General features: G+C 37.9%; 1 protein-coding gene across 10 annotated transcripts in view; it reads left to right on the top strand.

Moving 5' to 3' along the window:
- Positions 1–25,726, top strand: part of NCKAP5 (NCK associated protein 5) — a 396,774-nt gene that overhangs the window by 207,954 nt on the left and 163,094 nt on the right. For 9 of the 10 annotated variants that reach the window (XM_050339951.1, XM_050339949.1, XM_050339948.1 and 6 more), the window contains one exon: positions 4,451–4,584. The exons of the other annotated variant lie outside the window; for it this stretch is intronic. In XM_050339951.1, the coding sequence (XP_050195908.1) occupies positions 4,451–4,584 (134 nt within the window). The remainder of the gene's footprint in view (positions 1–4,450; positions 4,585–25,726) is intronic. 10 annotated transcript variants of the gene reach the window in all.

The following is a 25,726-nucleotide window of genomic DNA, read 5'->3' as shown; positions in this document are numbered from 1 at the left end:
AAGAACCATGTGCTGACATTTGTGACACATCCCAGGGGAGTTAAAGGAGACATAAATGGTTGAGTTCCTCTTACGACTCTTGTGTGGCTGCATGGGGGGTCAGTCCTTAGACCAAGAGCATGGCTGTTAAGCAGTAACTCTGAGAATAAGTGTTGTCTCTTGCTCTCTTCATGGGGTGCCGAGGAACAAACCATATTTTGCTGTCAAATGGATGTGTTATTTTCAATCTAGTTATAAATAGTTTTCATGCGTTTTGTTTTGATCGTGAATATCTCAAATTGGATTCCTTCCTTAACTTTGAGAAGATGACTTAATGTGTGGTACATGTCCCCGACTGGATGAGAAATGAAACATTTTGACACGAACATTTCTACAGCTACACAAAAAGGAGCTCGCTGAAGTGCAAACGCTGGCTCACGAGCATAATGAGTAGCTGGTGAAACTTGATTGCTGAAATGTTCTTGAAAAAGTAATTGCAAATAGTATTTGCTCAATGTTAAAATATTCCGGTGCTTGCACAAAAGGATCGGTAGAGTTTACTAACCCTGCCTTTTCTCTCTAGTTTGTTCACATAAAATTTGTACCCGTTTGGAAAGTTATCAGAAATTTGACTGGGTGATGTGATGAAAGTCAGACTGAAAAGAGGAAGGAAGAATGAAGTAAAGGTTATGCTTCTAAGAGGGGAAGGGTACAGCTGTGCTGCAGAAGGCAAGGAGAGAAAGCAGGGAAAAATACTTTGAGCAGAGCTCATGGAGAGAAGAACTTGCAATTAAAGAGGAATTGGCAAGAGGGAACACATAACTTCATTGGAAGATGGCAATGATTTTTCTGGTGTTAAAAGGAACTGATGCATTTCACATGATACTTTTTTTATTTAACCTTTTCTTCCCATGGCACTTCCTATTAAGCTTGTATTCACTATAAAACCTTGAACTGGTTCTGCATTCATTTCTTTTCACACACCTTTATTTTTCACAGGAATAAAGTGGGGTTAGCACAGAGGAGCTTATAAAGGGCATTATGACAGTGCAAAATTTCTACAGAGTTCAAGGATATGTCTTCTTCTTCCAGGAGACAAAAAAATCTCAGTTTAATCCTGGCCTTTCTGTACATTAGGCTCACTTTTCTCTTCTGACACTTCATTATGGCTTTTCTGGGTTTGAGTAAAAATGTTCTCTTCTCTGGTAGATAAGGTCACTACTGCTGGGAGATACTTTCTCTGGGTAGTGTACATGAGTATTTTGTGTCCTGGAGACCACCCCAAATGTGGGTGGTCTCTTACTCCTTTTTCTCCCTACTTTATTTAATGTCTGTGATCTGGCTGAAAGCAGATCTGCTTTCTGCCTGCAAGAAATGGCAGAAGTGCCACAGGATTGCCAGTAAATTCTTGTGTAGAATCATGAAAGTGAAGGCCAATGGTGTTGTTGCTGTGCAGTTTTCCTGCGGACAAGTCTTTGCTCCATTCATACAGGAAGGTTTTTGTAGCTGGGAAGAGAATCCAGAATTTCAGGGCCATAGGCCAGTGTAGCCTTATGACTTGACCTTTCTGGTCTTGTAGCTTTATGACTTGTACATTGTTCATCCCTTATCCTGAAAGGAGCCTGAATTTCGTGCAGCAGCAGTATGTCATCATATAACAAATACTGTGTTGTGATGCTTGCCCTTGAGGTGGCTGAATTGGAACTGGGCATTCAACTCATTCCAGAAATTCCTAGTGTTTAGGGATTTAATTTCTGTAACACTGTTGTTCTTGTAATGTGAATTTGTTGCTGGTTTAAGAGTACTTTCCTTAAAGTAATTCCTACATCCTTTCTTCTTAAGAAAAACTCAAGAAAGCCCATGTGGATGTGCTGATCTTTTTGTGTAGGATGATAACACAGATTTCCCCACATGAATAGAACGAGTAAATGGTAGCAGCAACATTCTCTGACCTATCACCAAGAGGTAAATGAAACCAAGAAATAGCTTACATAGCTCTGTGACCTGTAGGGGAAAGTTTGGGCTTGTAAATCTCTACTGTATAGCCAGTGCTCTACTAGAAAGTGTGGGTTTGTGATCAGCGGGAGCGCGGCCGTGCATGGAGGTGCTGCACGTTCATTCCACAGGACAGGAGGGGACTGCGAGCACCTTGCAAACACCCTGGCAATGAGATGGAGAAGAGGATACTCCTTTGCTTTCCAAAGTGTCCCCTTCTGTCTCTCTTACCCCAGGGAGGTCTGCTTTTGCACACAATGTAGAAGGAAGATTTATTCGAGGAGCAGAGCATAACCTGCATCAGAGGTAGTTGCTGTATCAGAAGAAGATCATTGTGGCTGCAGTGACACTGAACGAGTGTTGAAGGCATGGCTGAATCTCTGGTCTTCAGCCCATTGTCATAGTTTAACTGTTACTGTGACAGGTATCTCAGGCACAGCCTGATGCTTTGAGTCAACTCAGCCACTCAGGTCTGCATAGCAGTACCTGAGTTTCCTCCAAAGGAAACAGTTTCTGTAGGGAAAGTTGCATATTTGGTTTCAAGCCCAGTTTCTGTAGACACCAGTATTTTCTGAAAGCTTTTCTTAAGTCCTGGGTGGTAATTATATATTTCTTTTATGCCATTTTCCTTGCTACCTCTGGGAGCTCTAGATATCTCTTTAGCAGCAGTGAAATTCTTGTATAAGATGCTAACAGTCTTCAGCAAGAGCCTCTGGAGCAGTATAAGTTTGAAGCTGGCACTGATGGGATCTGAGCTGGAGAAATACTGACTGCTGTGAATATTCTTCCCGTATCATTAGCCTTGAGTTATCCTCTGTGAGCTGTCCTCTGTAGGGCTGCTGTGTATCTTCTGCCTGGTGCTGAACTCTCTGCTCTACTTCTTGTGGCAGAAACCAAGGATTACTCAGCACGGGGTAGGACATTGTTATACAACACTAAGGACAATAATTAGATCATTTAGTTAGAACAATATATTTTTTTTGCTAGGAGTTTGTTTCTTGGGCGTTTTCCAGATATTACATATGGCCAACCAGATAGAACCCTTCTGTTCTCTGAGTAATTCTCCCCATTTTTTCACAAGCATACAGATATTTCATTTAAACCTTTGCAGCCTCCCTTTGTGGCATCTGCTTATTTATCACTGTCTTTAAGATCTGTTTTCTACTTGGTAATGTTCATACTTTTGGTCCCTTGGTTACTGCTATTGTAAATTATTATCCAGAAAGATTTATAGCTGCGAGATTTGTACAAATAACCTGTCTCCCCCGTTTAATGGCTTGACACTAAGATACCTTTATTATTTACTAATGAAGCTGTATGTGTAATTTCTATAAAAATTTTTGCAGGTGTGTCATGAAAATTTAGGTCAGCAATGGAACTGTGTCAGACTGTCTGACAGGCTACAAATTGCCCTGCACTATAGGCACAAAGTGTACAGGAGGTGAACCCACTGTAGCTTTGCAATGGTTTACCTGTTCTTAGATTTTGGAACCCCATTGCTGACTGAGTATAATGTAGTGCCACTTAAAATGCTTGGGTTTTTTTACTAATGTGTTGTCCCATTTAAATTCACAAGGAAAAATTTAATTTAATTTCATTTCCATTTAACAGGGTCACATGGAAAAGGCGGTACACACATTTTTTAATTCCAATAGCATTTTTTATAACTTTTAAGTTAATTCCACTACTTCTCTTTAATTACATTTAGCTACTTTTGGAAGAGGGCTTTAAAATCATTAGCTGCCCTTTTATATGGTGTTCTTTGTTTACAAGAAAAAAAATTAGGCCATGACATATGTATATTTATCCAGGTAGTGCTGTATGTTTTGGGTTGGGTTTTTTTGTCCTATGTTTTAATAATTAGCAACACTCATATGCTATTTGCTTCTGAGAACTGTTAGTAAAATTAACTTTTACCGCTTTCATATTCATTTGATTGGTACTAAGTTTTTAAAACATATTAATTGTCATAGTATTTCAGTAAACAGATTCAAATACACTCTGTCCTGCTGGTAAGGATCCTCCTCTCAGCCAAAACAAGGAAACAAGTGGCTGCAGAGTCAAGTCCTTTCCTGCCCACAAGGTTGAAACGTTAAGGGATGGGTACAAGTTGTCCTTTTGACTCTTTCATGCTTCCCATGTCTGCATTCAAGCAAGAGTGATCGTAGGTCTCAAATATAATTTTTACATTTGTTTTGAATGGAAGTGAAGAAAAAGAACCTGGAAGGAGTGGGTGGGTGTTTGCTTCTCAATATGCTGACATCTGTAAGGGTAGCTCAGTGTGATGGGATATTCTGAAATATAAAATGAAACTTTCTATCTCTATGTAAAATTTCTGTACAAAACTGATGGGACTGGATTGTTAGGGTCATTGTTTTGATTTTTTTAATGATTTTTCCTAAATTAAATCTTTAATTTTTCCTAAAAGTGTGTTTTATGCGTATAATTAAATAAATAACTTCTTGTGATATTTCAGCGTGAGAAGCTGATACATGAGTTGGAGGAAGAAAGACATTTGAGACTCGAGAGTGAAAAAAGATTACGGGAGGTGACCCTGGAGTCGGAGCGGAGCCGGGCTCAGATGCGTGGGCTGCAAGAACAGTTTTCCAGGTATGATGCACAAATAAAATGTGTTCAAAATGGGAACATACTTTCCCCAAAATGGGAAGAACGTACTTTGGTGCAGAAACATTGATCAGACCTGTTGATAACTTGAATGGATATAATCTAAGGCAAAAACTGCTCTTTCTTCTGTGAACATGATGGGCTCTTGGCTAAAGGATTGTTTCCAGCCTTAAAAGGCTTATGCCATCATTCTATGCAATGAGGAAAATTTTCATTTCTAGAGATTTTGCATTTGTTGGAATTCCCAAAAATTTTCTAAGCGTAGGTCTTCACTTCTCGAAAAGTACATGCCATTGATAAGTCAGTATGTGGTTGGTTGTTTCTGTTGAACAACAAGAATGGGTTTGATCAACCTGGATAAAGAGAGAAAAAAAAAAAAAAAAAAAAAAAAAATGATGCCTTTAAGCAGCTGGGTGCTTAGCCTGCTTGGACATGCTTTTGAATTTCTTCCTGCCCTGCCTGGGCCAGAGCTTTGGGCTAGACCAGAACTCCACTTGCAAGAGAACCATTTTAGAACTGGGATTTAAGACAAACCATTCATGTGACAGGTGTAAGGTTTTTAGATATTTATTGTTTTCATGATACGTGATGAGATCTTGTACATCGAATACAATTTTTTTATTGTTTTTGTCACACGAACAGAAATGAAACAATCAAAAAAATCAAAAAGATACAATGGCATTTTGTGTTGTATATTTTCTGTCAAGACTGAATATTAACTTATTCCCTTGGACTGCTGAATTATTGAAAAGTACAAGTTCAGTTTAATAAGGTGAAAAAAAATGGAGGTGGGGTTTTTTTCAGTGGTTATGTTTGTTGGGGTCTTTAGGGCTTTCTGTTTGGGCATTTTTTATGGATTTTTTCCTCAGTGTTTGCCATGCTGCTCCTCTGATATGAATCTGTGTTTCTAGGCAACGTTGCAAAAACCATTGATAGCAATAATAAAATTTGTTCTCATCTGGTTTTTGTGTTTGTAAAATTTGCATTCATTCTCTTCAGAATCCAAAAAACCATTTAAAAAAACCACAAAGTGTTCAGTTAAGTCTGAAATTCTTCAATAAAAATGCTAAGGATATTTCTTTTTTAGTTTTCTGTTGTTCCTATTCTGTGATCCTTCATTTCAATTTTACTTATTCTGATGAGACTCCTGGAGTAATATACACAAAATAAATCCACCCTGTGAGTATTCTTGCTTAGAATATTTTGCTCTATTGTACATTAATCTTTGTTTAAGGGAGAATTTCCCCAGGTCCTCTTTTTTTAGAACGGTAATGTTGCTACACTAACTAGAAACCTTTGAAATAAACTTTGAAGATGATGGAGGCATGCTTTAGAAAAGAAGGGTGAGGGAAAGCCAGTCTGCAGAGGGATGCACCCAGTCACTCCATAAAATTTTAACTATTACGTATTCAGATCTTTCAAGCAGCTCTTCATTATTGCTGTGAAACTGCAATAGTCTGATTCATTTCTACCATCCTTCTGAAAAGAATAACTGTTTTATTAGTTAGGATCCCTGAAGTCCACTATCTTCAAATTAATCCATTCTTTTTCTTCCGTTAATGTTTGCAGCTGAGCCTGCTCTGATCTCTCAAGAAGCAGAGGGGATGCAGGTTCTTTGAATTAAAGTTGTTTGTCTCTTTATCTTTGTACCTATGATTCAGATAAAGGTGACTACCATCTAATTCAGCATTATGTTCTTTTTAAGGCTGTCTGCATGTTGGCTAAACTGTTTGAAGGCAAACTTAAATATCACTTTTCATTAATGGAAACTTGGTTATTCCTGTGAGGAAAACTGCCGTTGGCCTCATCAGGCTGTGGTTTTATTTTAGTGTAGACCAGATGCTAGGAAGGGAATGCATCACTTAAATATTTTATTTGCTTTTAAAAGATATTTGTTTTGATGCATATTAAAGGGGCTTTTTTTTGGCTGATGTTTAGTAGAATATTAAGATATTTGCTTACACAAACAGACTTTCTTCCTAAACAAGTATATTTTTTTCCTACTCTGCTTGAACAAATAATGAAACTGGCAACTGGATAATCTTGTGCTGCTTAAACATTCTGTGTTGTTTGAAGGATTTGAGACTTTTTTTCTCAATTTGAGCACAATTAAATGGGACAAGACAGGTGGTGATGGGAGGTGATGTTAAAATCAAGTGAATTGGAAGTACTTTAGAAGAAGATGCCTAGAGAATAATACTTTGCATTTAAACATCCTGTCTTTCAGATGCAAATAGACTAAAGTAAGGATATGTATTATAACATAAATCTTTTAAATATGTGTAATTCCTGAACTGAGTGGATATACATACACATTTCTACATACAGATGCAGAGCAGTGATTTAAACTGATTTGGCGGATGTTTCTTTACATTTCAAACTATTTTCTTTGCATGCTTGAAAGAATGACATAATAGTTGGTAAGCTGTAAGTTGACCTTTGTAATCAGGAGAGCAAAGATTACCTTTGCAATCAGGGGAGCACAATTTTATGCCTAAATAAAATTGTGTGAAAACTTTAATCTGTCACATAAGCACATAGTTTAAGATTGAGAACTTCAGAAGGTGAGGAGTTTTCTTATTGATTGACGTTTCTGTTCTTACAAAGTAAGCAATATTTCAGGCTAGGAGTCTAAAATAAATCGAAGTTCTCTTTCTTAACATCTGTATAAATCTGCCAGAGCCTTAAAGTGACACAGTGGTTAGTTTGATAAATATGTGATAGCTGCTGAAAGAGCTTTTAAAATGAAGTTCCTTTTCCAGAATTGTACAGTGGTGTGTCCATGTAGTTTTAAATATGCTTTCCCATCTTATTGGAGGTGAATATGTTTAAGGCGTGGAGAAACTGCGCAGGGAAACTTTTTAATGCTAAAGTTGTGTTTTTACACTGTAGTTGGATGCAGTTATTTTTACGTTGCCTTAATAAAGTCTCACCCTGAGTTGAAATACTTTGTTTTCTTTCTTAAACCCACTGAGATCTCTTGCTTTGCTGCAGCTGTTAAATTCTATAAGGCACTTTTTGGCATGACAATGCACAGTTGCATGTTGCTCAGATGCACAGAGACTAACCCTGTAAATGCATATCAACCCAGTTTCTACCAAGACGGTGCCATACAGTCTGATTTTCTGGTTTTGATTGTTGGCAACTGCAGTGGTGGGTCACCATTTAGGTTAGTGGTGTGCCTGCTACCCCTTTATCCAGCTAAATAAATGAAACTAATTATTTTGGAGGGGGGGTTGTTTGTTTATTTTTGGGTGGGTTATTTTACTCGCTCACAGTTTGACATTAATTCCTCCTCAAAGTTCTCACGTCTTGGACATTAGGGAAGAAAATACACTGTGCCTCATGTACCTCCTTGTTCTTGGTTTCAGCTGTGCTTTTCCTACTTTTAGCATTTTCCTACAACCGTAGGAACTGAAATGCAACAACTTTGCCTGAAGCAGTAGGTGTGATTTATAGGATCATTCTAAAAAGTACACTAATAGATACAATATCAGTTGTTTGCCTTTCCCTGCTGTACATCAGTGAGCAATAGAAATTGTTGTCTGTTGAGTGCACACAGTTCATGTGACTCTAAACTGGGATTAAATGTTAAAGCAGTAAAAGAGGTAGCTTTACTTAAGTTACTTTGATTACTGTTTTGGTCTGAATGAAGCAAGTTCAATAAACACTATTATAAAGTATATCTCTAAACAGTAATTGAAAAGGCTGTTATCAAATCTTAAAAATACCTTTTGGGTAAATTTCAAAAAAAGATCTTTCAGTTAAGTTTGTGGTGTTTATTGCTATCAGTGTCTGTGACTGGAGAACTTCCTCAGGCTTTTAAGAATAGATGTTATTGGAAGAGTAGGAAATGGTCCTTGTTTGATCTTCCAGTGAATGTGCCCTGTGAATGGGATGAGTGCAATTCTCATTAGACTGTATTTCAGCATTGCCCTCACATTAATACTGACTGTAGGGTTAAGCCTGTCACTTCTGACAAGGGGGAAAATGACTGCTACAAATTTGGCAACACTTGGAATAAAAGGACTGTATGGTTGTTGATTTAGGCACATCCTTCATGATTTTCTCCAATTATTGTTAATTCCCCTTGCTCCATTCTGTCTTGTCAGCAGGTAACTGGAAATGATAACTGTTTCCCTAGCAGCTGTGATAAGGAGATTTTTTGCATTGCACCAGCATGTTGATGTTGCATCATCACATCTTAATTTCTAAGCTCTGCTTGACCTAGAGGTCTCACCTGCTTGCACTTGTGTGGCCTTACTGACATGCCTGGTAATCCACATACAACAAATACCGTGTCTGGGAAACATAAACTAGTAGGACACATCAGTAGCCCCTGTGGTTGGTCAGTTTGTCGAATGTCCACCATTAAGAACATTTCGATCTCATTTCTGGAGAGATTAAAATACTCTCCTGGCATCCATTGATGATATTCCTTTGATTCTGTCATAACAGGGATGAATAAAATGCTATGTGGGAATTCACTCCTTTTCTCAGAGTAAGATTACAGAAGAAGCTGTCTGCAATTCTGCTATTTTGTGTAGTTCTGTGGTCATCTATCATCCTCCCTGCATGCCCTATTTGTAGGGTTATTGTGGGAAACACATTGCCCCAAAGATGGAGTTTGTATCAAAGGCTTACCCTGTCATCCTGCCCTCTGGTTTTGATACCACCGGATTTCATTAGATAATACTGTATGAAATGTTACAAGGAAAAATAGTGAATAAGTGCAACACACAGCTTGTTAACTTGTATGGGCTCCATGTCTGGTGTGTATTTCTCCCGTGCACTTGCTTCCTGCTTTGCTGCTGATTGTGAGATGGCCACTGTCAAACACCTTGTGGCAGGTTGACCTGGACTGGCTGCCAAGTGTCCACCCAGTCACTCTCTCACTCACCCTCCTCAAGAGGACCAGGGGAGAAAAGAATAAGAAAAAACCCTCATGGGTTGAGTTAAGGTCAGGAGATCAAGGGGAAAATAGACTTGACTTGGAAAAGATTAATTTAACTCATTGCCAGTAAATGCAACATAAGATAGTAAGAAACAATGACAAAACTAATAATGCTTTCTCCCACCCCTCCCTTCTTCCCAGACTCACCTTCATTCCCGTATTCCTGACTCTTTGACCTCCACCCTGAGCAGCATGTTGGCTGAGAGGATTATGGGGGAGCTGCTGCAATCAGTGCAAAACACTTGGTCTGTGCCACTGCTTCCTCCTCACATCTTTTCCCTGCTCCAGCGTGGGGTCTGTCCCCCTGGGGTCTGTGACTGCTGGGAGGCCTCTCAGCTGTCTGCTGTAAGGGAGGTGAGACCGATGCCTACTCAGGCAGGCACCAGCTCTGGAGCTGCCACTCTCCATGTGCTGTCACTGCAGGACCGCTGAGCCCTTGGCTGAACTCGCTGAGCCTCGGGACGTGGTGTGAATTCTGCTTTACTGGGGCTTTGACCTAATGCTTAGGATATTGATCCTGTCTTTGGATTAGAATTGACAGAGTTAAAGAATGAAGTTTCTTTTAGATTAACACTGAAGGGGTGAGTATATTAGTATTTTTATTTATGTGCGTGTACAACACTTAGGCACATATTTCATCTCTAATAGTTACTCAGAACTGTCAAGCACTATTCTAAGTAAGATCAAGGAGCTTTTGTGTGAGTAGTTTTCATCTAGCAGAAAATAAGGCAATGGTTTTACTAAATCCATGAAATTAAGCCCAGAGGAGATTTCCCCAAGTTTTATGTGGAGTTTGACCCCACTCAGTTTCTGGGCTACTTTGAACTGAATATTCTGGTTTCCTGTTGTTTGACCCAACAACGTAAAAAGTAGATTTTATGTTTTTTCATACCAGGCTTAATTTTCCGCATGTTTCAGTTCTGTGTATGAATACAGTGGTTTTGAAAGTTCACATGAGAAATATCTTCAAAAATTTGTTATCTAAATTTTCTTCAAAAACTAAATTCTCATTCTCATGCTAGAAGCCATCAGACTGAAACACATATTTTCATATGGAAGTTGAGAAAGAACAAAAGCAACGAGGTCAGAGTGGCTGCAGAGGACTGAAGAATCAGTGTAAACTTGAAACACAGAAATCATGCCAGGACCAGAAGTTACAGGAAACTATATTGCATGATGTATATTGACTTGTGTAACACTTTTAGAGAGCAAAGGATTGCTTTACTTCAGGTATTGTTAGAGATGCACAGAAAGGAACATGCAATTCTCCATCTTCTGTGGACTCTTAAGGCACTGAACCCTGATATACACTAGTAAATCATGTGGTGGTGTGTCATGGCAGCTCTTAGTTGCTGAAAGCTTCTTGCAAGGGGTCCAGGGAAATGGCTAAATTTTATCTTTCATCTGTGTGCTTAGAAAATCCTGGGTTTGGTTTGTATTTGTCTGTGTGCTCACAGAGTGCATCATACTTATATTTCTGGGAGGTTGCATCTACTGCCTTTTGCTGGTTTATCAGAGCATGAAATGATATTTTGCTTCTTCTGTTCTAGCTAGCACTATAATTTAAAAGGATATAGTGGGTTTTTTCCCTTTGCATAAAAAGTAGCACTAGGTTATAATGTAATCCTTTGGGTTGCCCTGTCTTTTAAAACACACAAGACAGAGCCTAACATAGAAAATTATATCAACATTTTCACCATATTTTAACAGTAGGTTACCAATGCCCATATACAGGTCCAAATACCACATAGAATCTGCTCCATGCATTAATTTTTGTAGTAAAAAGATGGTTTGAATATTCTTTGCACTCCCATACCATAGTCCTGACCAAGCAGAACCTATCTATATTAAGCAGTGTGTGGTATGTGTCCATCATCTCTCTTCTTATATCACTGATTCATTCCCAAAGTGAGAGCTGACGTTGAAGGAAGCTCCCAGAAGCTTGGGAGTAAGAGTAGGGATTCCTGTGCAGATGTAGTGATTGGGTTTATAAAACTCTTTGTGTCAGAGGACAGTGAACACCTTATTTTGGTGAGATTGCCACCTCCCTTGCTGCTAGTGCTTAAATAGATTGAGGTTCACGTGTGATGTTTATGTACTGTGAAATCCCATACCTGCTGAAGGTCACAGCTCTGTGTGTTTCATTTTGCACAGTAGTAGGTATATTTTTGCAGTTATTTCTAGGTACAGATGATTTTCTATTGTAAAACATATTTAAATTTATGAAAGGACAGTGCTATTATAGGACCTAAGTGCTAAGACTGAGTAATGTTGCTGCCCAAGAGCTGTGTGGTCGTGTGTGGTAAGATGTTTGCAAGGTAGATAGAACCTGTCGTTGTCCGGAAGACTTATTGTGATTTGCTGGTCTCATGAATGTATTTTAGAAACTGTATTGGAACGTGCAAAGTCACAGACTTTCTTTCCTGTGTGACTTGCCACAGTTTGGCTTCTTTCCAAGTCAGGAAATCAGGAAAGTCATAGATGTGTCACGTGCTATTCTACAGTTCCTTAATGCCAAAGAAGGTAAAGAGACGACTCAGAACCAACACATTCCTTCAAATGATTAATGAAATTTCCCCCATGACCATTCTCAGGGTATTCCACAGTTTCTAACACATGGATAACCCTTGCATCTTTGTTGCTGCATGGATCAGCATCCCCTACCTCCACTGAGACAGCAGACTGGAGGACCTTGCTAGCACACTGTCCCTCAGACATTGATGTGCTGCCCCCAGGCTTATCTCCTCTGAGATAAGCCTTTTTTTTTTCTTTTCCCCCTTTCAAATCTACTTTAAAGCTCTTTCAGTGAGCCCTGATAACTCCTGTGCAGAGCTCTGTTTGCCCCTTTGTGACAAGTGTACCCCATCTGTTGCCAGCAGACCTGGTGTCCTCTCAACCAACCCATAATCAAAAAAGCCAAAATTCTGCCAGTCCAGGGTTGGAGTCTGTTGTTTCAAAAAAGAAGGCCTTACATATAACTAAGTGCTTTTAACAAAATCAGTGATTCTTTCTGCCGTGTTTCCTTCCAAAACAGGTAAGAGAAAGCTTTCTGTTTCATTTTAGTGGGATAGAAGTCTTCAAGGTCTAGTTTATTCACGTAAAAGCCAGATCCATCCTTCTGACCCTGAACGTGGAAAATTCCCTACTTCAGATTGTATGTATACCTTTGTCTTTTAAAATATTATCTTAATTTCACAATATATACATAAGAAAAAATATTAAAAAGTAAATGGCAGAAATATCTGTGAGAGAAGGGCAGTGTGGTGAAAAAGATCTTAAATCCTTACAGTGGAATATACTAAGGAGAGTCACCTTTGAAACAGTATTATCATTTACATTTTTGAAGCCAGTAATTCAAAGAGATCTGTGTAAATTGAAATGTTTAGAAAAGTTAAACTAAGGAAGGAGAACAGGCAAGAAGAAAGCTGGCAAAGAACTGGTGTTACCTTAGGATCTGTCTTGGATGACTGTGGTAAATTTAAAGGTTATTTTTAAAAGCATCAGTCAGTTTTGAGCTACAGGAATGTCTAGCAGAGTTGTTTTCTACACCAACCCAATCACTCAGTCTCTCTTTGACTTCTCCTTCCCTTAATGTACAGTGGCACTTCTTATTTTATTAATGACCCTTTCCTGGGAAGGGAGAGGATATGATACAGAAATGATGGAAAGTTTTGAAACCTCCATTGCATGTGCCTTTCACAGCTGGTGGTCTTTGCCATGCTCTTGTCAGTCATACATGGCCTGTCAACACTTTGAAACTAATTTCTTCGAAGTGAGACTTTCTGTCGGAGAGACACACATTTTTAAAATCAATATGTATAAAATCGATCCTCTGATTTCATTATTAGCTTGAAGTTGCCCCCCAAATAACATTGGATTTGTCCCATTTTAGTTTACTGATCCTTTCAGACTTGTGGTTCCTTTTGTCATATGGTTGGAAACCCATGTCCGATATGCAATTTGCAGATTATAGACTGTTTGTCTTTCCTAATGGATCACAGAGAAATGTGAGTTTATGATCACAATTTTTGTGGTTGTTTTCCTGTTAGATGCTTGAGATGGCTTGTATTAGTAATTTTTCTGTACTATAAAACTTGTCTTGTAAACTGTAAATGTATCATTAATGAGCAGTGGTGTGTATTCAGATTGATGGTGGTAGGTACAGAGCAAATTAAACCATGAGGGAATACTATGATTAAAAAGCTGACATAAAATCAAATGATCTTCATAGTTATACTTCTCCTTTATGAGCATGATTGGAATCTTCAAAGGTTCATTGGTTGACTGAGTGTAAGTTTTACCTCTACAATTTTACAACAAACTAAACCTGGGAACCAACACTCTCACTCTAATTGCAAGCAGATAAAATCTGATCCAGAAAAGTACTTGGCCTTTTTAAGATACTGGTGTGCCTTTTGCACATCTGACCTAATAAATGTTGGAAGTAGATGATCTCAAGGTCTTTTCCAACACAAATCATTCCAGCCCAAACTATTCTATGATTCTGCTCTCATTCAGTGCTGAAGGAAGTGTTCCAGTTACCTTTGGGGAGTTCAGTGCCTCAAATAGCACAGAGCTACAGATTTTGAGGTGAAGAGGAGAAGATCATGAAATCCTGACTGTTGCCTCTCTGAGTAGAATAATAGAGGAGTACTTTGTTTTGTCTAGATTTAAAGCAAGGTTTTTCTGGTTTTCATGTGTATATGAGGCAGGGAGGAGAAAAGATCTTTCTTAAAAGTACTCTAAAGGAAATGGTACAGGAAAAGAGGCACAAAACCGTCCGTGACTTGATAGTGCCTGCTGTAGCCAAAGGTGGGCCCTGTAGGTTGTGACTTCTGCTGTCCTCATTGGTAAACTTTTGTAGAACCATATCTTTACTCACAGTTTGCATAGCTGGCTTTCTAATGCTGGTGTGCAAGTAAAGAGATGGTCTTTAAATGGGACCAATACATAATGTGTAAATATAATGAGTTTGTCATCCTGCTCTGCATAACCTTTTAAGTATCTACACTAACTAATGAAAATAGAATAATTTATCTGCCTGACTTGAGGTGGTAATGCATTTTTTCAACCTAGTAGCAATTCATAGTCTGCCTAGGTAGGAATGTTTCACAGAAGAATTACTATGGTAATTTTAATTTTATCTTAGACCTTGTAATTATTCCACAGTATTGTTCCAATGTAACAGACCAGGCAGCAGTTCATTTGTTTGTCAGTGCTCAAAATTTGGCAGTGCAATTAAAAAATTCAGTTTTAATCTTATTCTTTTTATAAAAATGTTTTGGGTGTGTGTTTTCCTCTATGCACACATTTTAAACGTGAAAATAAAAAAAAAAATAAAAGGTTGCAGTGAATATAGTTAAAGCTGAAAAGCTATTATATTGGGTGCAAACTTTTGTGGGGTTTTGTTTCTCAGGGTATATGATAAACATGAAGAGAACAGGTTAAGATTTGTTTTCCTTGGTTGGGATTTGTTTTCCTTGGATAGGTTTATAGACCTAGTTCTGATTATTCATCCTTTACTCTGATACTACATTTTCCTAGATATTCTACAGATGCATCCTCATGGATTTATGTCCTGAAGGCATAAGAAGTTTGTTTCAGCTGCATGGATGTTGCTTGTGCATTTCCTTGATATATATCACACAGAAGAAAAATGGGACTTAAAAGGTGCTTGGTTTTAGTCCACCAGTACCAGTAAGGAGAGCTGTGAGGGCTTTCTTCTGCTTCTCACTGAGTTTGAATCTGGACTTAGCAGAGGGAATGTCCCCTGGAAAGGAATAGGCATCCCCCTTCTTAAGGATGAAGACAGCACTGAGGGGCAAATGGAACAGTTTTGTCATCTGATGTGATCCAAACTTATTCAAATAAATAAGGAAAACTGTGGGCCAAATCCTCACCAGGTCCTGAAAGGTGCCAGCTAACTGTGCTGAAAATGCAACAAGGAGAGTTGAGTGTCTCTGGCTCATGGCAGGAGGGGACCTCAGTAATTACTGTAGGCTTTGCCTGTAAGAGGTTTATTGCTTACAATCTTGATATTTTTTGCAGTGTCATTAATCATGCTGAAGTTATATGACTAATATCGTTATAAGTCCTAACTCCACAGGGATTCTGTTACAATTTAGGAACATTGGAACATTTACTGTCTACTAGTTCAGATAGCTTTTATTGTACAGCATTGCCAAAAATCTTAATGTGATTATCTTTGGTCATAATGTGTGCTTCAGTGTGCAGATACTGTAAGCAAATGTAGATTGATTTGACCGATTTTCTCAGTGTAACATGGTTTTAATTCCATGTGTAGTACCTGCCCCATAATCTCAAATTTTACGAATTGGGCACTACTACCCTTCAGTCAAATTGTGTATTAAGCAGCATTAATTAAATATGTGTTTCAGAAAGCATCTATCTTCTAAGAATGCAGTATATTAACTACACATAGGTTATCCTGATAACATTGTCCAAAGTATGTCGGTAGAATGTTGTGTTGCAAAAAACAGTGAACTCTTCTTGAGAAAACCAGATAACTAAGGATAAGCTGTAAAAGGATGCAGAGAAACCACAAATCCTGTTCAGAACAAGTCACATCACAGAGATCACTGTGTATTTTAGGTTGTTGATCCACACTCTTAGTTTGTATTTTACCTTGGAAAAGATTTTTTCTTTTGCACCATTCTGTTTCGTGATAACTGCATCCCAGTTCAATTGCTTTCTTCAAGATAAGGGATTTTACTCTTCTTGGTTTTCACCACCATTCCAGATAGGATGGAAAAAGTGTCATGCCAAGGAAGAGTTGCATTTGTCATGAGAAAAGTGGTTAGGAGGAGATGTGAGATGGTGAGGCTTAACACTGCGAGGGAATAGAGATTTCTGTAGCCTCTTGTTTTGGCACAGGAAGTTGTGCTGCATTTTAGAACCTGACATAACTTTCTCTGCAATTGTTTTTAATCCTTCTTTTTGTCCTTCTATGCTTTTGGGATTTAATTGTCCATTTTTTCATGCCAGTACATAGCAGAGAAAGCACATCCTGCTGCACGTCGTGCCTGGATTGGAAATCCAGGCCAGCTGTGTGTTTTGAGCTGTTTTCATTCTCTAGGAATACAGATTAGATCATTAAGTTGCAGTGCCCTTATCGGTGTTAGCAACCTGCAGTCTATTAATTGAGTGAATGTGGCATGGGTTGATACACTGTCTCACCTGATCAGAAGGTAACATTTTTCTGTCTTTAGCTATAGGTTTTATCCTTCATCCTAAGCCCTTTTCGAGGCACTGAGCTGACTGTGGTTTTATTGCTGTGTTTTGTTTGTCTTCAGCTGGCAGATTTCTCCCAGCTTGTATCTACTAACCACAAGAAAGCTAATCATGGGTCGTGTCTAGATGATAAGCAAGTAACAATAAGCCTTTGTGTATATTAGCTTTTACTGGAAAGATCAGTAAGAAAATGGAAAATTCTGACCAATTCTACTACTTTCTGAGAGGCAGGTAAGGCAGAGCAAGGTAATGAGTAGATTAAGAAGCCGTGGAGTTGACTGACTTAATTACTGTTGCAATTATAGTATAACAAAGTGGGCCTGTGTTAAAAGTGGTCTACAGTGGGGATCCCTCCCATTGGCTTGTTGGATGCAAGTGTACCTCAGAAACTTCTCAAGTACCCTCCATGTCTGCTGCTACTACTTTTTTATTCTCAAACTGCAGAGAAACAATACAAAGCAATCCAACTCCCAATGTCTTCCTTAAAAGGTAAATGTCTATCAAATTCAATTCTTATATCTTGGTCTCAACCCTTCACAGAGAAAAGAGCTCATTTTGTCTAAGCCTATGCAGCAATGAGTAGTGAGAGAGTATGTTATGTTGGTGTGAATTTAATGTAGAACGTTAAAAGAATACTGAGTTTTGTGTAGGTCATTTAAATTAATTTCTGAAGTATTTGTTGAAGACAATTCTACTGTATAAAGGGGAGAAAAATGGGCCACTGGTTTCACTAGTTTCATACTTTAGTGAGTATTCTTGTTGTAAAAATACTTCAAATATTCTGGGTTTCACTCAGCTCTTTTAGTTATATACTGAATTGATGAAATTTATAGCATTGAAAAATAATGAGCAATGTTTTTCTATTTTCAATTCCAGACTTGCCTGCATTTCACTGTGAGCCCTCTGTTGCATATTTTATGACATATTTAGGGTTTATTGCAGTGCTATTTGTATATTCTCAATCAGTGTGTTTGTAATAGCACAGTTATATGGCAACTGCAATGAGAAACGCAGACATCATGATCCATTGTAGTGCTAGCAGGATGAGAAATGTCAATTGAGGTGGTTGTAAGAGGTTTCCTAATCCTGCTGAACTAAAGAGTGAGATTCTTTCTGAATCATTGCCATCTGGAGTATATAAAAATTTGAAATAACCTTTTATCATTAGGTTGGCACATTTTACTGGAGCAATATTGGCATTGATGAAGTTCTAATGAAATGAAATACTGTGCACCGAGAAAAACTCACTGCTTCGTTATGTTGTCTAAGTTCTTTAGAACCCTCCCCTCCAATTTATGAAGGTTATTGAGTAGTTAAAATGTTTTAAATCTAAAAGATAGTATTTGTTTACAATAAGCTGACATTTTAATATGGATATTAATCTAGTTATAAATACAAACCAGCATTGCGTGTGATGGAGAATTTGCAAATCATAGTATAATCAGGTAATTTAGTTCACTTTCTCTATTTTCTTGACTTGCTCTACTTACTTGACAGGTATGTGTTGCCCATAAATTTTTGGGTCTAAAATTAGGCCAAGAGGCTTCATACCCCATCTTGTCAGAAGCAATTGTGGCACATAATCCTTCCACAATCTGATCATGCCCACTGTAGAATAGTTCTTTTGCCCAGCTGTTGCTGTTGTTCATCTGTTCTGTACTGAACTGCTTTTATCTGTGGTCCATACAATACTGCTCAGTTTATGCATATTCGCTCTTGTATCAGGTTCCTTTTATAAATACATATTGATTAATCCTGTCTCCACAAAACCTGTGCTTTACCAGACTAAACTTAGTTATCTTGACTCTTTCCTGGGCCTGTTGTGATACAAGTTAATTTATTCTTGAAGACGTGCACTGAATGTGTATTTCACTTGGGTCTGATACCAATATCACAGGTATTGAGCACCTGTTACTGCCATCTTTCTAGAGCAGTTGCACTGAACTTAGTTGGTCTCTTTTGGATGGGAGGAGGGTATTGCCAGGAAATACAGCTGGCACCCAGTAAGTTGCCTCTAGGCCCCTATAGATGGATTGTTTGAGAGTAAATGCCTGGGCTTTCTTTAGTAAGACCCTTGCAGGTAGTGGAAGCACAGGCTAAGTTATATCTTCCTTCCTGGTCTGTTCTATGTCTTCTCTTGCTGCTGTCCTGAATCCTTTCCTGTCTCTCTCTTCTCTTACCTGTTCTTCCTGCGGTCTCTGGTTGTCTGGGTTTTCTTTCACTTAAAACACCCACCAGAGTTTCTGAATGGCCAGTATTATAATTCTTGCATTCAGGAGAGACTGGTATTTGCTGAGTATCTGCTCTTTAGCAAAGATATGTGGTTAGGCAAATTTGTAGTTAAAAATACTGATTCAGATGTTGGAATCTTAATCACCTTGAAGCTTCAGTCTGCCACTTCTCCTTTTGAAGGGTTAATCATCATGTTTTTCAGAGAACTAGATGACAGTCCTCTTCACTGTTCAGATTAAATAATATGAAGGCTGAGAGGTACTGCTGGATTTAGAAGATGAAGGATTAGAACTGTTTAATTGTTTTGAGGATGTGATTTCATTCTATCATGCTTAAGTGGGCCAGTGATTTTGTGATCCGATAAATATAGTAGATAAGAATATATTTTATTTTAAGCATCTTGTTTAGTCTCTCTGTATTCTTATGTAATTCTAACAGAAATTTATGTCTGCAGTATTGAGATTAATTTAATGTTTAAAAAGTGCTAGCCAATTCTTGTGCTAATTCTGTTTACTTCTGCTACATAGATAAAACCCCAAACATTGCTGATTATTCTGTAAATTATATTGCTCTCAATTTCATAAATGCATTGGGGTTAAAGAGATGAGTATCATATTCTCTGTCTTTTATTTCTTAATGTTTTACATTTAAACTTTTCAGTTAAACCTCTAAATGTATCTGCTGTTATCTGTTGTGCATCTGTACTATTGCTCAAGCCGGTAATACACAAGAGAACATTTCAGGCGTTCTGAGCCTTTGCTTAATTTACCTGCTTTGTGATGATTTTCCAAGACAAGTGCTGGTTTTACATCTGACTAATAACCTGTAAAGCCACAGACATTAATTAAAAAGAAAAATAGCACTACTCCTCCCACCAGAATATTTGGAGGTAAGTCCAAATTGGAGTGGTGGCTAACGCATACCTGAGCTAGCATTCGGTGGGTCACACAGCACCAGAAAGCAGTGTCTGCATCAGTATATTCTCTAAGCCTGTTCCCCAGATGAATGTTCTCTTGGCTACCCTGCAGGGAGCTCCTCGATGCAGTGCTGTTGGTCAGGGTCAAAGCCAGCTCACTGAAAGTTAGCTTGGTTATCTGAGCTGCAGCATTCCTTTTTGATGAAGAGTGCACATCTCCTGCAGGAACAGCATTCTGCAAATTAGGTTAGGAAGATAAGCAGAGGGGAGAAATAATCACAGTTTCTGAAGTTTAAAATCTACATTTGAAAAATACATTAATTTAATAAATGGTAGTAATAGTTTCATTGCCATCCTAGTCCATGGAAATAGAGAAGATTTGTAAAGATTGGTAGTGTCTCATGTTACAGAAGCTGACACAAGTCTAATGAACTAATAATTCAGACTGTACTATGCTATATGTAACTTGAAACTTTCTGTTTCTGACCTGGAGAAACATTTGTTTCATGTAAACATGTTTCACCCTTTGTTTTTCTGTATCTAAATCAGTTGGCTTTAAAAGAAGATTATGAAAATGATTCAAAATCTCTTGGGATTTGTTTCTTCCGTGGTCTTCCAAATGAAAAAAATTATGTTTTACAGCTAAGTAAACAGAGAAATTCTGAACAATTCACCAATAATACAGCTGTGAAATTATATATAGCATTAGGAAATAGAATGGGAAGTATTTAAACACCAAAAGAAAACCTTGGTAACTAAAAATCTGGTCCATCTACCAGGTGAAAAAAAGATACATGTGTGAATGAAAAGACACAAATGAATTCTAAAGAGATGCCAAGTCTTTCACAGACAGACTGCATTTAATGGAAGCCATAGAAATGTTTCAAGTGGCTACTGACCCCATTATTTCTAACCCCGTACCCACTGGCAGATCATCAGACTTCATGTCTTTCAAAGTGGTTGTACGTGTATACTCATAAAAAAAATCTACCTTGTGGACCTCTGAAAAGAGCCCTGTATACATATAATCCTGCATGTTCCTTGGTTTTGTGTTCTTAATGAATGAGGAAAAAAAGACCACAGTCTACCTGAATCTGATGTGATTAATCAAAATTGCAGAGTTCTGTTACAAAATGGGGTCTGTGGGCAGAGACAGTGATTGTACCACAGAAAACGTATGCCTTTGCTCAGACACAGCCAACTAACTCCCACTGAAAGGGATCAGAGCAGTCAGTGCTGAGGAAACTGAGCAGGAAAAGGGAAGACTCTTTGTATGTCTCTTCTCCCTTTCCAGAATCAAGAATGGTAAATTCAGTTAACTTGTGCTTAGTGAGCAAGCAAATCCTGGAATGTTTATTCTCAGTAATTTTAAATGATACTTTAGAAAACCTATTCGAAAACAAAGCAGGGCTAAGCATTTCTTACAAATTTTTAGGTTTTTATGATAGTTCTTTAAAGTTTAGAAAGTTCAGAATGGCAACACAAAAGCTTCCTTGGGAGTTTAAAAACAACAGAATTAAATTCCTCAGTGAGATGTGGGTAGCGCAAGGTCTCCCCTCTTTTATGAAAATTATCTTATAATAAATGTTTGTGTGTTTATTTTTTAAGGAGGGGGCGGTTGGAAGAGTAGAAGGCTTCATTTTATCACCTTATTTTATGAGTGGAGTGAAGGGTTGAGAGGGAAAAGTCGTGATTTCATTACGTTGTTCACCATGACCTCTTTTGCATGGGTTTTTTGATGCAGCAGGTGTACCTGGGGCATCATCAGAGCTACTCTGGGTAGTGCAGCTAAGAGAGTTTAGAGCCAAATAACCCAGCAGATCTCTGAGACTGGGATTTCAGTCCCCACCTTCATGTATTCCGTGGAGGAGGCAGCAGAAAATACCAGGAAAACAAAAGCAAAGTTGTTTGTCGTAAATATATGTACATTTTTATACATGGGACTTCTCATCTGTAGAATTCATAGTGCTTTTGCAAAGTAAATCTTTGTTTTTTCAGTAAAGCAATGTCACATCTGAGACAAAAGATACCAATCTTGACTCTGATGAACTTTATAAGGTGCATAATAGCATTGAGTTCTTCATCAGGCATTGAATGCTTGCCTAAAAAATATAGTGAAGTGGCAGTTGATGAAAACTATTAAATAGCATTAAATGAATTTTTAAAAATACTAAAAAATATTAAACTCTCACTTGAAAAATTGGTAGATGGGAGAGAACAGTCTTGCTGAATGTCAGGAAACTGTTTTTCTGTCTGAATTTCCAAGCTACGTGGTCTTACCACCAGTATGCTACTGATAATATATGACCTTTTACAAATATATTTTCTAAAAATCCTGAATTGAAAAATACCTGATGCACATTTCCAGAGATGTCTGTCCAGTTACAAAAGTTTTCAGTCAGCACAAGTCTTCTTGCTAATCAAGAAGAGGAAAGCTCTAGTTACCTGGTGCTCTAAGTCTGTAGGCTCCCAAATTAGCTTAAGAAGAAAGTCTTTGGAAAGAAGAAGAAGAAAAAAATCAATCCACTGTATAATTTTGAGTAATTTTGGGTTTCAGAATTCATCGTGGCATAGATGATGCTATTTCAGTAAACAAGTTGCAGGTCCAGTACAGAATATTACTTAGTGAAAGCACGTTCTGATTGAGTTCTGTTAAAGCTGATTTAAAAGGTTTATTGAATTAAATACTACAGCAGAGATACCTCACTTTCTGATAAACAGTAATGGCAGATCATATCTTTGTAATTTCTGAACACAGTAGATTATTATAAATGCCATTAATTCACTCTGATATATTTTTGCAAAGAGAACAAAGGGATATGAAAAAGAAGTTGAAGAGCAGGAATATTAAATAAAAGGTGGGGGCAGGAACTCTTCTTGTCACATGCCTGGCTTTCCTGTTTGGGGTTTAAGAAAGTCTGGCTATTAGGATGTGGATTAGTGGAAGATTCATTCTTCTTCCTGATGTAGGTCAGACACTAGCTAACATGTGGTGAAGAAAAAACCTGATTTCCCCAGCAGCAAGTGGAAACAGGAGCTCTGCTGACTTTGAAACAGAGGACCAGACAGGATGAGTAGTTTTGATGTCCCGTGTGCTATGCAACAGATTTGAAACGTATGAGTAATGAAGGCTTCATGCAGAAGAATCTCTGCACAGTGTGGGGCCACGTTAATGCTTTTTTAAAAAGCAGCTCAGTTCCTGAGTAGCCCTCTGTGAGAAGTGATTTGTCCAAGTCAGAAAAAGGAACTGGCAATGTCCCGGAACGTGCACAAGAGGAGTGTCCCCGGGAGAGCCTATTCACAGGAGCCTGACTTTAATTTCATGCTAAGAGAGGCTGTTTGCAGGTATTGCATCTTTCTGGAGAAACTTTTCTTATTGATTGGGTTAAGTCTGAGAGAATTTAAGATGAATGAGAAGTTCATAAAGCTGATTATATACTAATAGTTAGAGTTCACACTTGTGTGCAATCAATCTGAAGAGGTCTTACAACCTCTTTTGCAGCATGTGGAATGCTGGTCAGAAGAACTGTTTCTTCTTTTAGTGTATTTTTTATGTGAAATCTCAGCATTTCTCATGTCATGAAAAGCATGTAACTCTGATGTGTAGTATTGTGTGATTTATAGAAGCCACAAATTTAATTTACCCATGGTGTAGATACTTTTATTTTAATAGCTTCATAGATTTATGGTGGGCTAGTTCCATTGCAAAAAAAGTGTTCAGGCAGCTTTCTTAATCTCATTTGCAACTTGTAATAATGCTATTGTTGACTTAAAAATGAATTTCCAAATTGTAGTCATCTTCTGTCTTCTCCTTTGTCTCAATTTTAATTTGAATTTTAAAATTCCTGTTGTTTGAAAACCTGTCATGACAATGACTTCTGAGAACTGGCTGCATGTGCATAGACCAGCTTAGTGTCATGTGCATCTTAGACAGGATCTTTAGAAGGTTTACCTTGTTTAGAGACAAATTTAGAGTTGTCATTAAACATCCATCCCATTAATATTTTTTAGTATGTTTTCACTGTTACAGTGAAAAGTTAGAACTTTTTTTCTGCTCAATTACAATTTTTTTTTGTTTAATTTCCTGCTTCCACTGTCTGAAGTTTCTCAGTTTCATCATCACAGGTGTAAAATGAAATTGCAGGATTCTTTATACGCCTGAGTTAAGTCACTGGAAAATGTGTGCATGCTGCAATGAAGTTAGTTGTACCCATCGAGGTTAGCTGAGTATCTTTGTTACGTATAACAGTAGGTTTTCCTCTTGTCAGCTCTCTCAGATAAATCACACAATTACACTGGCTGATATTATTTTAAGGAAATTGACAATGGAAATTTTGGTAATGGGAGTATTGGTTATATGTTCAAAGCACGACACTTGGAATCATATTTTTATTTCATTTCTAAGGAAAGATTATATCTACCCCCTGCAGGTGTTTTAGTAACTAATCTGGATGAATCAAATTCTTCCTGCTGACTGTAATTAATTTTTAGGCCAATCTACTGTTTTGTAGACTGCTTGTTTGGTAGAGATCAGCTTGATTGCAGTGAACTTTGAAATTTCTTTCTGTTTGGATCAGCCAGCTGAAGACATCCATGCATCCACCCTTCTGTCTGTCTGTCTGTCTATCTATCCATCCATCCATCTATCTATCTATTCTGTCTTCCAGTAGGTGTGTGTGTTTTCCTAGTGATGGCATCAGGAGTCTGTTTTCCACACATATGTGGGAACATTGTCTCTTTATCCTCCTTCCAGTCTACTGAAAGTACTCTGGGAGACAAGATTGATGCAGGGGTTTGGGGTATTTCCTTTCTTTGTCTTGTTAGGTTAGGCACTTTCCTGAGAAGATTCTGTTCATAGATTATTTTTTTAAAAAATCCTTTGGCCATATATAATATCTGGGGATATTGAAAATAGATTATATCTTTTATCTGCACTGTTATCCTGTATAAAAATAGTTGAGGTGAGATGGTAAGATGTTTGTTTAGGCTACAGGCTCTTTACAGCTGAATTTTCATTCTTTTTGTTAGGCAGTTTTTGAAGTACAAATATATATAATAAGATGTTTAATTCCAAGAATTATATTCTTCCCCATCAGCCCCTTCAAGATCAACTTCTGCAGTTAATTTAATTCTAAAGGCAGTTTTGGTCACAGAACACCTCTAACAGTGCTGCTTACATGGGTGGGTTCCACCCACTTAGTGTAATGCAACAGTGAAATGGGAAAATTTATCTATAGGCATTTCTGTGTCTCAACACTGCGTAAAATCCTAACAGAGAAATTCTGTGCTAAGTGTGCAGCCTTTCTTTATAACTGGTGAACTGTATTCCTGGGGATTGTTTCTGCTACAACAGTGGCTTTTTTTGGCAGGTGAAGTTAATGGTTTCTGACAAGAATCACTATGTAGGCTTGTTTTCTTCAGTTTGAGCTCTCATGTGTTAAGCTTTCACATGTCAGTCTTAAAAGAACTTATCTGTATTTACAACTCCAGGAATTATAAATAGGACAGTTTTTGATACCACCATTTAGGGTTATTTTATGAATTTTCTGTTCTTTGGCATTTCAGTTTTTTCAGTCTGTCATCTGAATCATAGTATAAGCCTGAATTAAAGGTACTCAATTTTTAAACCAAATTCTATATTCTCACATACTTAAAATATCATGAATACCTTTTGTTCTTGCAAGAAAGTTACCTGCTATAAAATGTGGTGTTAAAGCATTTCCCACTGGCAGCGCTGTGCTCAGGAGATACTTCACTGACCATAAGCCTCTGTC

This window comes from Myiozetetes cayanensis, unplaced genomic scaffold (genome assembly GCF_022539395.1).
Source record: "Myiozetetes cayanensis isolate MyiCay16 unplaced genomic scaffold, myiCay2020 scf9, whole genome shotgun sequence".
NCBI classification, from domain to species: Eukaryota; Metazoa; Chordata; class Aves; order Passeriformes; family Tyrannidae; genus Myiozetetes; species Myiozetetes cayanensis.
The sequence above is the reverse complement of the archived record's forward strand: the minus strand, read 5'-3'. Positions and strand labels throughout refer to the sequence as shown.